Here is a 15,728-nt window from a genome sequence, read left to right on the forward strand (position 1 = left end):
ATTTAGAAAAAAATCCAATATTTTTTACTTTTTGCTATAATAAATATCCCCCAAAAATATATATAAAAAAAACTTTTTTTCCCCTAATTTTTGGTAAAAAAAAAATCGCAAAAAAGCGTTTATCGGTTGGTTTGCGCAAAATTTATAGCGTTTACAAAATAGGGGATAGTTTTATTGCATTTTTATTAATATTTTTTTTACTACTAATGGTGGCAATCAGAGTTTTTTTTTTTGTGACTGCGACATTATGGCGGACACATCGGACAATCGGACAATTTTTTGGGACCAATGTCATTTTCACAGCACAAAGTGCTATAAAAATGCACTGTTTACTGTGAAAATGACAATTGCAGTTTAGGAGTTAACCACTAGGGGGCACTGTAGAGGTTAAGTGTGACCACATATGTGTTTCTAACTGTAGGGGGGGCGGGGCTGGACGTGTGATGTCATTGATCATCTTTCCCTATATCAGGGAACAGACGATCAATGACACTGCCACAGTGAAGAACAGGGAAGATGTGCTTACACACTCCTCTCCCCATTCGTCAGCTCCGGTGACCAATCGCGGGACACCAGTGGCGATCGGGTCCGCGGGTCCCGTGGGTGCAGTCACGGAGCTTAGGACCGGGTCGCGAGTGTTCCGCTGGCGGCACGCTCGTGACCCCACGGCTGGGCTTAAAGAGACATGTACAGGTACGTGATTGTGCCCAGCCGTGCCATTCTGCCGACATATATCGGCTTGAAGGGGTCCTTAAGTGGTTTATAAAAGTGAGAAGGGGCCTCGACCCATGTCTGGGCATATTCTGAATTAACAATATAGTTAACAATATAGTTACTGATTCATTCATTGGATGGGGTAACTCCACAACTTCGAGTAAGCATCACATGATGTGAAACATGTCAGCCACCTTTTTCCTTTTGTTCACTTCATTTTGACTGCATCGCTTTGGTTGTTTTTTGGATTTTATTTGTATGATAAAGACATAGTTTTAAGGAGTGCGGCAGTCCAGGACCTTTTTCTATCTAACTCCACAACTTGTCGTTAACCCCAAAAAAGAAATAAGAAGGGGAACCAATGGATCACCTGGAGTAAGGAGTTGTATAAGACCCTTTTCATACTGAGGCAGTTTTCAGGCGTTTTAGTGCTAGAAATAGCGACCTCTAAAGCACCTGAAAAATGTCTCCCATTCATTGCAACACGTTCTTTCACACTGGGGCGCTCCCAAAACACCCCTGCCCATTGCAATGAAAGCCCTTCAGAAGCACCATAACACAGGAGTTTTTAACCCCTTTTTTGGGGTTAAAATCATCCTGCTAGCAACCGAAAAGCGGCTCAAAAGTGCTGCTTAAACAGCGATAAATCGCCGCAAACTCATGGTGTGAAAGGGGTCTAAGGAGGACCAATCACGGTATACTAATGTAGAAAAACTTTATTTAAAAACACGTCAGAATTGGCAAAATATAAGGCCAGGGTGGCCATACCCTCCAAACACTCAAAATATTAAAAACAACGATGACAATGTTTTTCACAAAAAGTGCAACAGAACAGATAGTTCTGTGGGCATGTACTTCTCTGGAGCCTAATGCTGCGTACACATGATCGGTTAAACCGATGAGAATGGTCTGATGGACCGTTTTCATCGGTCAAAATCGATCGTGTGTGGGCGCCATCGGTTATTTATCCATCGGTTAAAAAAAAGCCAACATGTTTGAAATTTAACCGATGGATTCCTAACCGATAGTTAAAAACCGATCGTTAGTAGGCACAACCATCGGTTAAAAATCCATGCATGCTCAGAATCAAGTCAACGCATGCTTGGAAGCATTGAACTTCGTTTTTTTCAGCACGTCGTTGTGTTTTACGTCACCACGTTCTGACACAATCGTTTTTTTAACCGATGGTGTGTAGGCGCGACGGACCATCAGTCAGCTTCATCGGTTAACCGATGAAACCGGTCCATCGGTCCGTTCTCATCGGATGGACTGATCGTGTGTACGCGGCATCAGTCTCTATTTAATAGCCCAGGTAGTCGTTTATGGTCTGTGTTTTGCATGAGTATGAGGGTGGGGCTCTGTTCTGCTGAGCTTTTTATGACAATGTCGTCATCATTGTTTTAAACCAGGGATCCTCAAATGAGGCATTGTAACACACTGAGGCCTTGTACACACGACGAGTTTCTCGGCAAAAACCAGCAAGAAACTTGCTGGGAGATATTTTTTTGCTGAGGAAACCGGTCGTGTGTACATTTTCGTCGAGGAAACTGTCGAGAAACTCGACGAGCCAAAAAGAGAGCATGTTCTCTAATTCCCTGACGGGAATGGAGAAAATTGGCTTGTCGAGTTCCTCGACAGCCTCAGGCCTCGTACACACGGCCGAGGAACTCGACGTGCCAAACACATCGAGTTCCTCGGCCAGTTCAGCCCTGAAGCCGCCGAGGAGCTCGGCGGGACGAGAGCTCCCATAGAACAACGAGGAAATAGAGAACATGTTCTCTATATCCTCGCCGAGGTCCTCGTCGGCTTCCTTGGCCGAAAGTGTACACACGGCCGGGTTTCTCGGCAGAATTCAGCCAGAAACTCGGTCGGAAGCTGAATTCTGCCGAGGAAACTGGTCGTGTGTACGGGGCCTAACAAGGAACTCGACGAGGAAAACTATGTGTTTCGCCCGTCGAGTCCCTCGGTCGTGTGTACGAGGCTTGATATTCACAGACATGACTAGGCATGATGCGAATTGTAGTTCCTGAACAACTGGAGGGCCGTAGTTTGAAGACCCATGTTTTAAACCTTTAAAACCCCTTTAAACATTTGTTTTATCATATACACAACTGGACTAAAGGATGTTTTTAATACAGTCCTGCTTTAATCAGTGCCGGATGGCGTTAATCTTTTTGTCTTTTCCCTATTTGCTATAAATCTTATAAATCCAGCAAAGAAGTAACTTTAAAATAAAACCACATTTAAAAAAAACCTTCATCCAAAGGAAGCAGAATGTGGAAGTATTTAACAAGAAAAATCACTCTCCAAATATAATTTGAAATACAAAATGTATATATGTTCTTATTTTACTACATAGCTATATTGGGGAAAGAACAATAATGATTGTCCATAAATACCTAAATACACAATCTCTAATGAAGCTTTCCTTTTGTTTCCATTGTTAAATTATCATTGTTCAGTTGCTGCTACACACAGTAGCGTGGACCAAGAGACATTTGATGAGACAGCACTACTTAAATAAATGTTTATCAGGAGAAATGACAATGATTATGTTTAAAAAAAAAAATCTTCATTTGTTTATCATGCATTGTGCAGATATGCCCCGATTTCCTAACAAGCTCTGACTACAGTTGTGTTAGTGCTGATAAAGTTAACCGAAGAAAATTCTAAATTTGATTAATTTAACTTATTGACTATATATAAAATTCTGTAATAGTACATCAAGTCCCTGGCAATATAACCACTCACATAAAAAAAAATATTATTATTTTAGGTTCTCATTTAGTTTAAAAAAACTGAACTTTTGGCCCAATCAGATTTCTTCAATTGGAAGCTTATGCTTTGCTTATTTCTATTAATCCCTTTACTAAGGGTAAAACAAATCTAAATGCCTAAGCCCCATTTTGCAACTTTGACAAGTGTTAATAAAACCGTACATATCATCACAACTACTTTGTGCATCCAGGTGGAATATACCTTTGTTTTTTTTTAGGACAAATTGGGCTTTAATTTTTTGGTAAGTGGTAATGCATATCTCCTGATTTTTTATTTTATTTTTATTATTTATTATTTATTACTAGTGCGCCGTGCAGCCCGCTCCCAGCATAAAGGGAGATTCGCAAATATGCAGCCTCACAGAAAAAAGCCTAATCCAGCGGGGCTGCATATTTGTGTTACATCAGTACCAAGGGGTTAATCCGAATGCCTTAAATTTATTAGGACTCGGATTGAATCCTGTCAAGCTTTATGCCTGCTGTGTGATTCAAAAGACGTTGTTATGGAAGAGAGAGAGATGATAGGTATAGCACATCATCAGAGGTTATTATAATGTAAATGGCCATCCTTGAACTACAAATGCTAGTATTTTTAGCACTGCCACGTTATTTGGAGCATGGGGATGAGTAGGGAAAAGGGTGGCAGAGAAGCCATCAAGCATATAGGGCAACCATTCTCGACCAGGGTTCCTCCAGAGATAGTTAGGGGTTCCAGGAGCAGTGGCTGTTTGACTTCCCATTTGATAGTGCTTCATGGTTCCAGGGCCAACGCCACTTGGCAGAGTCAACAGCATGACACCAAGGATCTTTTTAGTAAGGGTGTCATTTTGACCGCAACTGTAAGTAAAGAATTCTTCTACTGAACTCCACTGACCCACACTAACCCTTAATGAATTGGTTTTTTTGAAAGGGTTTCCTGCGACCCAATAATTTTTTCGAAGGTTCCTCTAGGGCAGGGGGTTGGGGACCCCCTGCCCTAGAGGAACCTTCGAAAAAATTAAATAACTTTATAATCTAAGGGCCGGATTACTGTCGTTTAGACTTTAGGGGGCCACACTGTGCCTAGCAGGAGTAAACAAGTCCCCATTTTTGTAATAGTAATAGTGCCCGAATGTTGGTGTCAGTGGAAGGAATAGTGCCCGATTGTTGGTGTCAGTGGAAGGAATTCTGTCCCATTATTGCAGTCAGTGGAAGGAATTCCGTCCTATTGTTGGGGTCAGCGGAAGGAATTATGTCCTATTGATGGGGTCAGTGGAAGGAATTCTGTCCCATTATTGCAGTCAGTAGAAGGAATTCCGTCCTATTGTTGGGGTCAGTGGAAGGAATTCTGTCCCATTGTTGGGGTCAGCGGAAGGAATTATGTCCCATTGATGGGGTCAGTGGAAGGAATTCTGTCCCATTATTGCATTCAGTGGAAGGAATTCTGTCCCATTGTTGGGGTCAGTGGAAGGAATTCTGTCCCATTGTTGGGGTCAGCGGAAGGAATTATGTCCCATTGATGGGGTCAGTGGAAGGAATTCTGTCCCATTGTTGGTGTCAGTGGAAGGAATTATGTCCCATTATTGCAGTCAGTGGAAGGAATTCTGTCCCATTGTTGGGGTCAGTGGAAGGAATTCTGTCCCATTGTTGGGTTCAGCGGAAGGAATTATGTCCCATTGATGGGGTCAGTGGAAGGAATTATGTCCCATTGTTGGTGTCAGTGGAAGGAATTATGTGCCATTGATGGGGTCAGTGGAAGGAATTTTGTCCCAATGATGGGGTCAGTGGAAGGAATTCTGTCCCATTGTTGGTGTCAGTGGAAGGAATTATGTCGCAGTGTTGGTGTCAGTGGATGGAATTCTGTTGCATTGTTGGTGTCAGTGGAAAGATTTCTGTCCCATTGTTGGGGTCAGTGGAAGGAATTCTGTCCCATTGTTGGGGTCAGTGGCAGGAGAAATGCCTCAGGGCCGGAAAAGGAAAACATAGGGCCACATCTGGCCCTAAGGCCGCAGTTTGGAGACCACTGCTCTAGAGTAAGATGGTTGAGAAAGGCTGGTATTGGGTGCTATTGGATGGGTACATAAATGACATCATATACTTTGAGACACACCTATCTCCCCCTGTTGTTGGATGGGGGTGGGACAGTGACCAGTGTATCTGTGCAAATGGTTGTACTGAGAGAAGGGTTACTTAAGCCGACCATAGACAGTTTGAATCTTGGCCGAGTTTAGCAGGAACCAGCCAAGATTCAAAACATGTATGGGCAGGCTGATTGTATCCACGTAGATCCATCGATTGACTTGTGTAAAACCAGCATGTCGGATTTTTAGCATGTGATTATTGCTAGAGGTTATATCCACTAGCACTAATCACTGTGATCTTCTGGAAGGGACGGCTAATCCCATCCCCTGTGACGGGAGAACACCAAAGCTCCACAGGAGGGATTCCCTTATTTTCTTTCCTTCTACCCCTGGTGGAAATTAACAAAAAGATTAATTTATGGCCTGTCTTAGTTGACAGCATTTGAGCTAATTGGAGGTTAGTGCCAGACAAGTTTAGTGGATTTACCAAACAGTCTAGTGCCTGATTGACTGATAAAATACATTATAAGGCACATCCTTTACATGTTTGGGAATTAAAGGAGTTGTAAATGAAAAAAAAAAATTGCCTAAAAGGTAGACAGACAGAATAGGGTAATGATTATATAAAAAAACAAGTAAATACCCATTAAATTCCTTCATCTATATCCTCCCGGCGTTCTAGTTTCTGTTCTCTCATTCACTTCCTGGTTTGCATCGCTCGTTCATGTAAGAACTACATTTCCCAGTATGAATTGCGGCACGCCCAGTAATTCACACCTCCTTGAAGTCTCTAACACGTAGAGAGTGTCCTGCCGCACAGATGTAGTTCCCAGGAGGGGGTAAGCACGTTACTGACCACCGCAGTAAAGCCTCCCTTCACGATGGTCAGTCAAATCAGACAAGCAGGAAGTGAACAGAACAGAGAAGAAATAGAGCAACTTCTGAGCAAAAACTAACAATGAGGAAGTGAAAAGAGGAATGTCTGCAGGTAAAGGATGCTTATTATGAAAAAACAAGTTTTCCTTTACAACCCCTTTAAGTTGTGCCTTGAGTTCAGCTTTATTGAAATGTTACCAAGCAGCAATCCAATGCAAACTGACTATTATTGCAAATGTTTTTAGTCGGGATAACTATCTTTTTTCCGTCATGAATGACAGAACACTTTTCAGAACAGAAATTGCAAATTATAAAATGTTTACCAAAATGCTTAATTGTGTTTATTTAATTTGGATCATTAGCACTTACTGTAGTAAACTTACAAGCTCACATTTGGCTTGAAGTGGTATTAAAGGATCACGAAAGATAATTTTTTTTTTTTTAAAATAACAAACATGTTATACTTACCTCCACTGTGCAGCTCGTTTTGCACAGAGTGGCCTCGGACCTGGTCTTCTGGGGTCCCTCGGCGGCTGTCTCACCCCCCCCCCCACAAGGATTCAACACCTTCATGGGAGCTCTCTCTCGCATGGTATTGAGTTCTTGGCACGCTCCCGTGATACAGCCGGCGGCCATAACCACTCACTGTATCACTCTACCCCATCCCCCGGTGCTCTGCGTCTTTGGATGTGATTGACAGCAGAGCGAGCCAATGGCTGCACTACTTTCAATCCATCCACTGTAACCAATCCACGGCCAGGCTGAGCGGCGAAGAGGATGTCGGGGGCAAGCGTGGGACTTTCGAGGGGTCAGATAAGTAAAACGGGGGAGCTGGCGGAAGTTTTTTCACCTTAATGCATAGAATGCATTAAGGTGAAAAACATTTAACTTTACAACCCCTTTAAGCCCAAGAACAAAAATGTATTATATTACAGCATACCAATTCTTGGATGTGGTGGCTGCATTTGCTTTCTTTTTTAGGCTTTTTTTTTTTCTTTCGTTTTTGCCTGGTGATCCAGTCAGTACTTTACCAGACCAAACTGTCCAGCAACAATGACCATTAGAAGGTTGAGACAAACCCTTTACCACTGACAGGGGTGCTTTTTTTTCCGTTTATGTAAAACATTTATCACAAAAAGAGGAAAAAAACTGTAGCTGTAATTTCATAAAGTCTTACTAAGCCCACAATAGTAAAATCAGTCTGTATATGCAGTAAAGCATGCTTTTTGTACTCACTGTAGTTTGTAATAGATTGAAGCAGTAGGTGTGACGCTGTTCTTAAAAAACAATCCAATACCAGGAGTCTGAGTGCCTCACTAACGCACTCCAACCAGTGACTTATATGTGACAAAATAAATAAATTAACAGTCCTTAGTGCAAATGAATTATAAAATATAAGGTGACTGGTGCTTAAAATACAGCTAGTGTTCTAGCAAATTGATTAACATAAATACATATACCGTATATACTTGAGTATAAGCCGAGTTTTTCAGCACATTTTTTTGTGCTGAAAATGCCCCCCCTGGCTTATACTCGAGTCACCTTTTTGTGCCCACTCTTCCTCTACAAGTGTGCAAAGTTTGTTGTCCAGGGGACCTATAGCCGGGGAGCACCGATTTTTCAAAGCCGGGCACCCCTTCCATAGACTCCTATGTTAAACAGTAATTTCTCTGGTCACTTTGGGGACCCGTTACCGGCCAGTCGTAGGTCCCCTGGACCCGGAACAGTGAGGCATGGGCACAGTGAGGCATGGGCACAGTGAGGCATGGGCACAGTGAGGCATGGGCACATTGAGGCATGCACATGGACACAGTGAGGCAAAGTGAGGCACAGTGAGGCATGCCGATGGACACCCTAGGCTTATACTCGTTAGGTGCCTCGGCTTATATTCGGGTTGGCTTATACTCTATATACGGTACATATCCTAACATAAGTGCAATCATAATAAAGTGACTCCGGCGCATGAATTCCAATGCGAAGGGGCTGTTTTTTTTAAGCACGAATTAGAGCCAGAGGCTGTAATAGGCTTTGAAATAGGGTGGGCTCGGGTCACAGAGAGTGTGCTCTCAGCCCACCCATGTGTGTTACAATAGCAAAAATATTTACTGTTGTAACACTGATCCTCCTTCCGGCCAATCAGGAAGCAGGTTTTGACACCGGTCACCTGATTGGTTGAAAGGACATGCGATCCTATTGTACGCCTAGGAGGAGGGGAGGAGCTGGAAGCCACCATGGAGGAGAGGACTCAGAGCGGAGCCGCTGCACCACGCTGCCGGCCACCCGCCATGATGGGGAAAGTGTTGGACCAACCGGCAAACAGTGAGGGGGTGGGTGCCGTTTAGGGTGGGGTGGTGTATGGTTGTTTGCTGCCCGTCCCCAAAAAAAAAAAACACCAGCCACCACTAATCAGCTTCTAAATTCAGCTTGTTTAATTGAGCTTTGACAAAAAAACTGGGGGCCAGATTCACAGTCAGCGGCATAAATGTAGGCGGGCGTAGCGTATCGTAGTTACGCTACGCCGCCGCAACTTAGAGAGGCAAGTGCTGTATTCACAAAGCACTTGCGTCTAAAGTTACGACGGCGTAGCGTAATTTTGCAGACGTAAGCGTGCCTAAATCAAATGGGGAACAGGGGGGCGTGTTTTATGTAAACTAATCATGACCCCACGTAAATTACGCTTATTTTGAACGGCGCATGCGCTCACATGCTCAGTATCATGTAGAATTTTCTAATTAAATTACGCCCGCTCAATGCCTAGTCGACGTGAACGTAACTTACGTCCAGCCCCATTCACGGACGACTTACGCAAACAATGTAAAACACAACGCTGTTCCGACGTTTCCGACGTCCATACCTAACATGACTTACCCCTGCTTTATGAGGGGTAACTTTACGCCGGCGTATGTCTTACGTAAACGACGTATCTTGCTACGCCGGGCGCACGTACGTCCGTGAATCAGCGTATCTAGCTCATTAGCATATTCAACGCGGAAATCTACAGATGCGCCACCTAGCGCCCAGCGCAAATTTGCACCCTAAGATACGACGGTGTAAGAGACTTACGCCGCTCGTATCTTAGCCGAATTTATGCGTAACTGATTCTAAGAATCAGCTGCATAGATACGACGGCTCTCATTCGGACTTACAACGGCGTACATGGCGTAAGTCCTTTGAGAATCTGGGCCTGGAAGTTGATTGGTTTCTGTGCAGAGCTGTACCAGATTTTGAACTCTCCAGTTTTAGTAAATCAACCCCATTGTGCACTAACTTCCCAGCGACTTAAAAAGTATTACAGTTCCAACATTTGAAACCTTTGAGATTTGCTTGCGAAGCAACTTCCGTGTCGAGTCCACAGAAGCAGCAAAGACTTCGCTGATGTTCATTTCAACAGAAGCTCCGCTCTGACAACGCGTCCTCCTCTCCCCCTTTTCGTGTCAGTGACAAATAATGAAATATCATTTTCTTTTCTGCTTTGTTTTTCATCTTTTTCTTCTTTTATTAGAAAGAGATCCGTTATGACAGATACTCTTGGCAGCAAGGACTAAAGTGATCTTTGTCACCTGCCAAAAGAGGACATGGCTTATTCTAAGTGACTTCAGCTTATAAAACCACCTTCCCGGGCAGCCGTCATGCCAATAAGGTATGGCAGGTCTCATCCAGCCTTGGGTAGCCTTCACAATAGGGCTCTGTCATAAAGCGTCTCCGCTCTTGCTACGTTATCATCCTCTCACTGACTGGCTCTCCCTTTTCTGCCACGCAGAGGTTTGTAAACTTTAACAGCATTATATTTAAGGCTATGAGGGTACATGGTAGATTTGTCTAAACAACTTACTCGTCACATCTCGGAAAGTGATGATCAATAGCCTTACCTCCGGCAGAAAAGGAGAAAAAAAAAGTACAAAGTGGATTTTGCAGTTGATGCTGAGGCTAGGAATTGCATCAGCTACAGCTGATATAATCTAAAGAGATACTTTGCGAAGCCAGTTTTATGGAGAGTTTTTTTTATTATTAAAGGGCCATTCCATACAAGATTGATAGTTTGTTTTAACATGGATGCTGGAAGGCTAAGCAATTTACTGGCTTATTATATTTATTGGTAAGTGCAATGGTGAGACTGGCCCTTTGGTGTACCTAGATCTGTTACCTGGTCCAACTACCACAATCTGCACTAAATAAATAAAACATTAAAAATAAAAAGTGAGACCCCCTAATAATGATACACTAGAGCCTCTAAGGCAGTGGTTCTCAACCCCAGTCCTCAGGACCCACTAACAGGTCAGATTTTATGAATTACCTTTGGGAGATGCAGACTAGAATACTGCAATCACTGAGCAGCAAATGATATCACCTGTGATGTATTTCAGTTATCTTGCAAACCTGGCCTGTTACTGGGTCCTGAAGACAGGAGTTGAGAATCAGGCCTCGTACACACGACCGAGGAACTCGTCGTAAATGAAACATTGTTTTCCTCGACGAGTTCCTTGTTAGGCTTGTCGAGAAACTTGACAAGCTTGCTTTGCGTACACACTGTCAAGACCAAATCTCGTTGTTCTCAAACGCGGTGACGTTAGGGTTGCCACCTCATCCCTTTAAAACAGAACACATATGATTTACACAGGTTCTGTGGCTGATTTAATGCAGGTAAGGCACCAAATGAGTCTAATTACCACCTTAATTAGCCACAGAACCTGTGTAATTCATATGTGTTCTGTTTTAAAGGGATGAGGTGGCAACCCTAGGTGACGTACAACACATACAACGGCAGGGGAAGTTTGATTCCACTGGCACAACCCTTGGGGCTGCTTTTGCTAATCTCATGTTACTGCGTGTTAAGTAAAAGTTTGGTAAGAGACGATTTGCACTTTTCAGTCTGTTACAGCGTGACAAATGTGCTATCTCCATTACAAATGCTAGTTTTACCGAAGGTCCGCTCCCGTCTCATATTTTATTCTGAGCATGCGCGGGTTTCTTAGCATACACACGCTCATGTTTCTCGTCGAAAACCAGCCCGACGAGGAACACGACGAGGAAATTGAGACCCCCGTTGAGGAAAAAGAGAACTTGTTCTCTTTTTTTCTCGTCGAGTTCCTCGACAGTTTTCTCGATGAAAAACATACACATCACCGGTTTCCTCGGCAAAAAAGCTCTGCCACCAAGTTTCTTGATGGATTCTGTCGAGGAAAACGGTCGTGTGTACGAGGCCTCACTGTTCTGAGAGGTATGAGAGTCTGGTCTTTTTTTTAACCCTTGTATTCCCCTCCTTTTTTCAACCTGCTAGTATGTAATCAAAATTGTAATTTCAAGTTTGAGTGAGAGATCCTTTAATGCACTCACACAGGGGGAGATTTACTAAAACTGGAGCACTCAGAATTTGGTGCAGCTGTGCATGGTAGCCAATCAACTTCTAAGTTCAGCTTGTTCAATTAAAGTGATTGTAAAGTCTAATTAAAAAAAAAACATGTTATACTTACCTCCTCTGTGCAGTTGGTTTTCCAGATCCTTCTCTTCTCAGATCCCTCTTAGCTGCTCCTGACCCATCCCTCCAATCGAGTGCCCCCTCAGCCAGCAGCTCTCTATGGGGGCACCAAAGCTGAGTCAGAGTCCCACCCCTTCTCTCCCCAGATTGGCTGACTGACTTTAATTGACAGCCACATGAGCCAATGGCCCAGCTGCTGTGTCTCAGCAAATAAGGAGGAGTGTCCCAGGCGACTTAGACACTTGTGGACATCGCTGGATAGAGATGGATTTATGAAAGTAATTGGGGGAGGCTGCTACACACAGAAGGTTTTTTATCCTAATGCATAGAATACATTTAGATTAAAAACCTTCTGCCTTTACAACTCCTTTAAACTTTGTCAAAAAAAACTTGGAAACTTTCTATGCAGAGCTGCATCAGATTAACCCTCTCTCCAGTATTAGTACAAGTGTTTGGTTTGATCTAGTAAGAGTATAATGAGATAGTGTAGTGTGAGCAAAAAACTCCCTTGCTTGGACATCTTAAAAAAACATTGAGGTGTGAGAGAATCACATTTAAAAGTGTGAAGACTGATTGTCTTGGATTGTACCCTTTTCTTACGGTTCAAATGTCCATAAAAACATTACACGTTTCAAGGATCTCAAATGCCAGTATAGTAAAAATATAGTCTAAATACTTACAGAGAGTATAAAGACTATAAAAATCCAATATATATAATGCCAAAAAGAGAGCGGCACTAACGGGTGTTAAGAGGTTAACACACAGCGAAGATTTTATTTTTACGTTTCGACGAGGCACAAGCTCATCTTCCTCAGGACGAGCTTGTGCCTTGCCAAGACGTCAAAATAAAATCTTCACTGTGCGTTCACCTCTCAAGACCTGTGAGTGCTCTCTTTTTTGGTTTATATGTACTACAGTCCTTGCTGCACCCCTTCCGCGTCACTGACAGAGGTGCGGATTCCATCCTGCTGCTTTTCAAAACTCCCTTGCATGTGGCTTAATGATTTCAGGACCAGAGACCTTATATTCAGAGTTTGGAGGTTGTAATTACTCAACAAGGGGGTACCGGATGGGACTTTAGGGGTACCAAATTGACTATCATGCAATAAAAAAAAAATGTAGTAAAATATATATACACTTTGTGCATACATATACAAATGTATATTTTACAACATTTTATTTTATTAGTTAATTTGGTACCACTAAAGTCTCATCCGGTTCCACCTTGTTGAATAATTACTGTCTAATAGGGATGAGGTACCATTTATGACACATATTTGAATTTAGCAACAAGCAGGGTTTGGAGGTTCTTCCCTCCTCAAACTCTTCAAATCTCTGAATTTCTGGGTCCTTATTGAGGACTTATCAGTCCGGAGGGTGCTGAAAGCCAGTCCTCGCTAGCTGGACCATTCTGAAACACCTCACCCTGCATGGGTAAGAACCCCTGAGCACTTAACAATCTCTTCAAACTGTTCAGCTTAAAGAGACCACAACTCAAATACTGGGGAAATAAAACACATTCCCAATGCCATGTACAATATATACAGTATATATATTGGATATCTACCAAACCCGGCTTGAAATAGCTAAACTAAATATTGTTGTGGTGTTTTATACTGTTTTGTTTGATAGGCCTGTTTAAAGACTTCATGTGATTAACCTATAGTTTGATGGATCATAACTGGTGAAGCTTCCACAAACTACTCACCCAGCTCGTGGTCAGGTCTTTGGCATCCTTGTAGAATTCAAGTTTCTGCTCAGAAAGAACAACATAGGACGGGACCCAATTTTTTCTATATAGGAAACAGAAGTGTCATTTTTAATTAGTGAAATGCTTAAAGAGTTTGTGAAGGAAAATCTATGAGCAATCTTAGTAGACAATAGACTAAATAATAAAAAGTCTTATATAGAAGTAACAAATAAACCACCAAAATATTCTGCAAAATATCGGCAGCATTGAAGGTCCCAATGAGCACAGTGGTCTCCATCATCTGTAAATGGAAGAAGTTTGGAAGGTGACCCAGAACCTGATGGTCACTCTGATAAAGGTAAAGTATTTATCCGTGGAGAGAGGAGAACCTTCCAGAAGAACAACCATCTCTGCAGCACTCCACCAATCAGGACTGTATGATAGAGTGGTCAGACAGAAGCCACTCCTCAGGAAAAGACGCATGACAGACCACCTGGAGTAGGCCAAAAGGCACATGAACTCTCAGACCATGAGAAACAAAATTCTCTGGTCTGACAAAACAATGATTGAACTCTTTGGCCTGAATGGCAAAAATCATGTCTGGAGGAAACTAGGCATTATTCATCACCTGGCCAATACCATCCCTACAGTGAAGCATGGTGGTGGCAACATCATGCTGTGGGAAGGAACTGGGAGTCAGGATCGAGGGAAAGATGACTGCAGCAATGTACAGAGACATCCTTGATGAAAACCTGCTCCAGAGAGCTCTGGACCTCAGACTGAGGTGAAGGTTCAACCTCCAACAGGACAACGACCCTAAGCACACAGCCAAGATAACAAAGTTATGGCTATGGGACAATTCTGTGAATGTCCTTGAGTGGTCCAGCCAGAGCCCAGACTTGTACCCGATTGGACATCTCCGGAGAGAACTGAAAATGGCTGTGCACCGACACTCCCCATCCAAAATGATGGAGCTTGAGAGGTCCTGCAAAGAAGAATGAGAGAAGCTGACCAAAAATAGGTGTGCCAAGCTTATAGCATCATACTCAAAAAGACTTGAGGCTGTAATTGGTGCCAGAGGTGCTTCAACAAAGTATTGAGCAAAGGCTGTGACTACTTATGTACATGTGATTTTTTTCATTTTTTATTTTTAATACATTTCCAAAGATTTATATGTTGTCATTATTGTTTGTAGAATTTTGAAGTAAATAGATAATTTAATACATTTTGGAATAAGGCTGTGAATACGTTCCGGATGCACTGTACTGTATTAGACAATTGTTGGAAATGGTGTTGATATCTTCTTTCAGAAGGACTTTATTGGCCAGATTCACGTACGGCGGCTTAAAGTTGTGCGGGCGTATGTAATTTACATTACGCCGCCGCAAGTTAGAGAGGCAAGTGCTGTATTCACAAAGCACTTGCGTCCTAAGTTACGGCGGCGTAGCATAAATGTGCCGGCGTAAGCGCGCCTAATTCAAATTGTGAAGAGGTGGGCGTGTTTTATGTAAATAAAGCATGACCCCACGTAAATGACGTATCCCAGTGCGCATGCTCCAAATCACGTCGCAAATAGTCAATGCTTTCGACGTGAACGTAACCTACGCCCAGCCCTATGCTGAATCGACTCATGCAAACAACGTGAAATTCGACGGCCGTTCCGACGTCCATACTTAACATTGGCTGCGCCATCTTTTTGGTGGTTTATCTTTACGCCTGAAAACGCCTTATGTAAACGGCGTATCTTTACTGCGACGGGCGAGCGTACGTTCGTGAATAGGTGTATCTCGCTGATTTACATATTCTAGGCGTAAATCAGCGTACACGCCCCTAGCGGCCAGCGTAAATAGACAGCTAAGATACGACGGCGTAGGAAGACTTACGCCGCTCGTATCTTAGCAACATTTAAGTGTATCTCAGCTTGAGCATACGCTTAAATGTAGGACTGCGCGGATTCAGAGTTACGGCGGCGTATCTACTGATACGCCAGCGTAACTATACCTGAATCTGGCTATATGCATGTATCTCCAACTTGTACTCAGTCAAGACATAATATACATAGGAATGTGTTGCTGTCCATGGTGCTGAAACATTGCACACAAATAAACTGCAATATTGCTAACTGTAATCTCACT

General features: G+C 42.9%; 1 protein-coding gene across 1 annotated transcript in view; it reads right to left on the minus strand.

Annotated features, from left to right (window-relative positions):
* ARHGAP15 (Rho GTPase activating protein 15) overlaps window positions 1-15,728 on the minus strand; it is a 721,117-nt gene that overhangs the window by 595,034 nt on the left and 110,355 nt on the right. The window contains exon 4 of the mRNA XM_040358038.1: window positions 13,612-13,696. Coding sequence (XP_040213972.1) covers window positions 13,612-13,696 — 85 coding nt within the window. The remainder of the gene's footprint in view (window positions 1-13,611; window positions 13,697-15,728) is intronic.

This window comes from Rana temporaria, chromosome 6 (assembly GCF_905171775.1).
Source record: "Rana temporaria chromosome 6, aRanTem1.1, whole genome shotgun sequence".
Classification (NCBI taxonomy): Eukaryota; Metazoa; Chordata; class Amphibia; order Anura; family Ranidae; genus Rana; species Rana temporaria.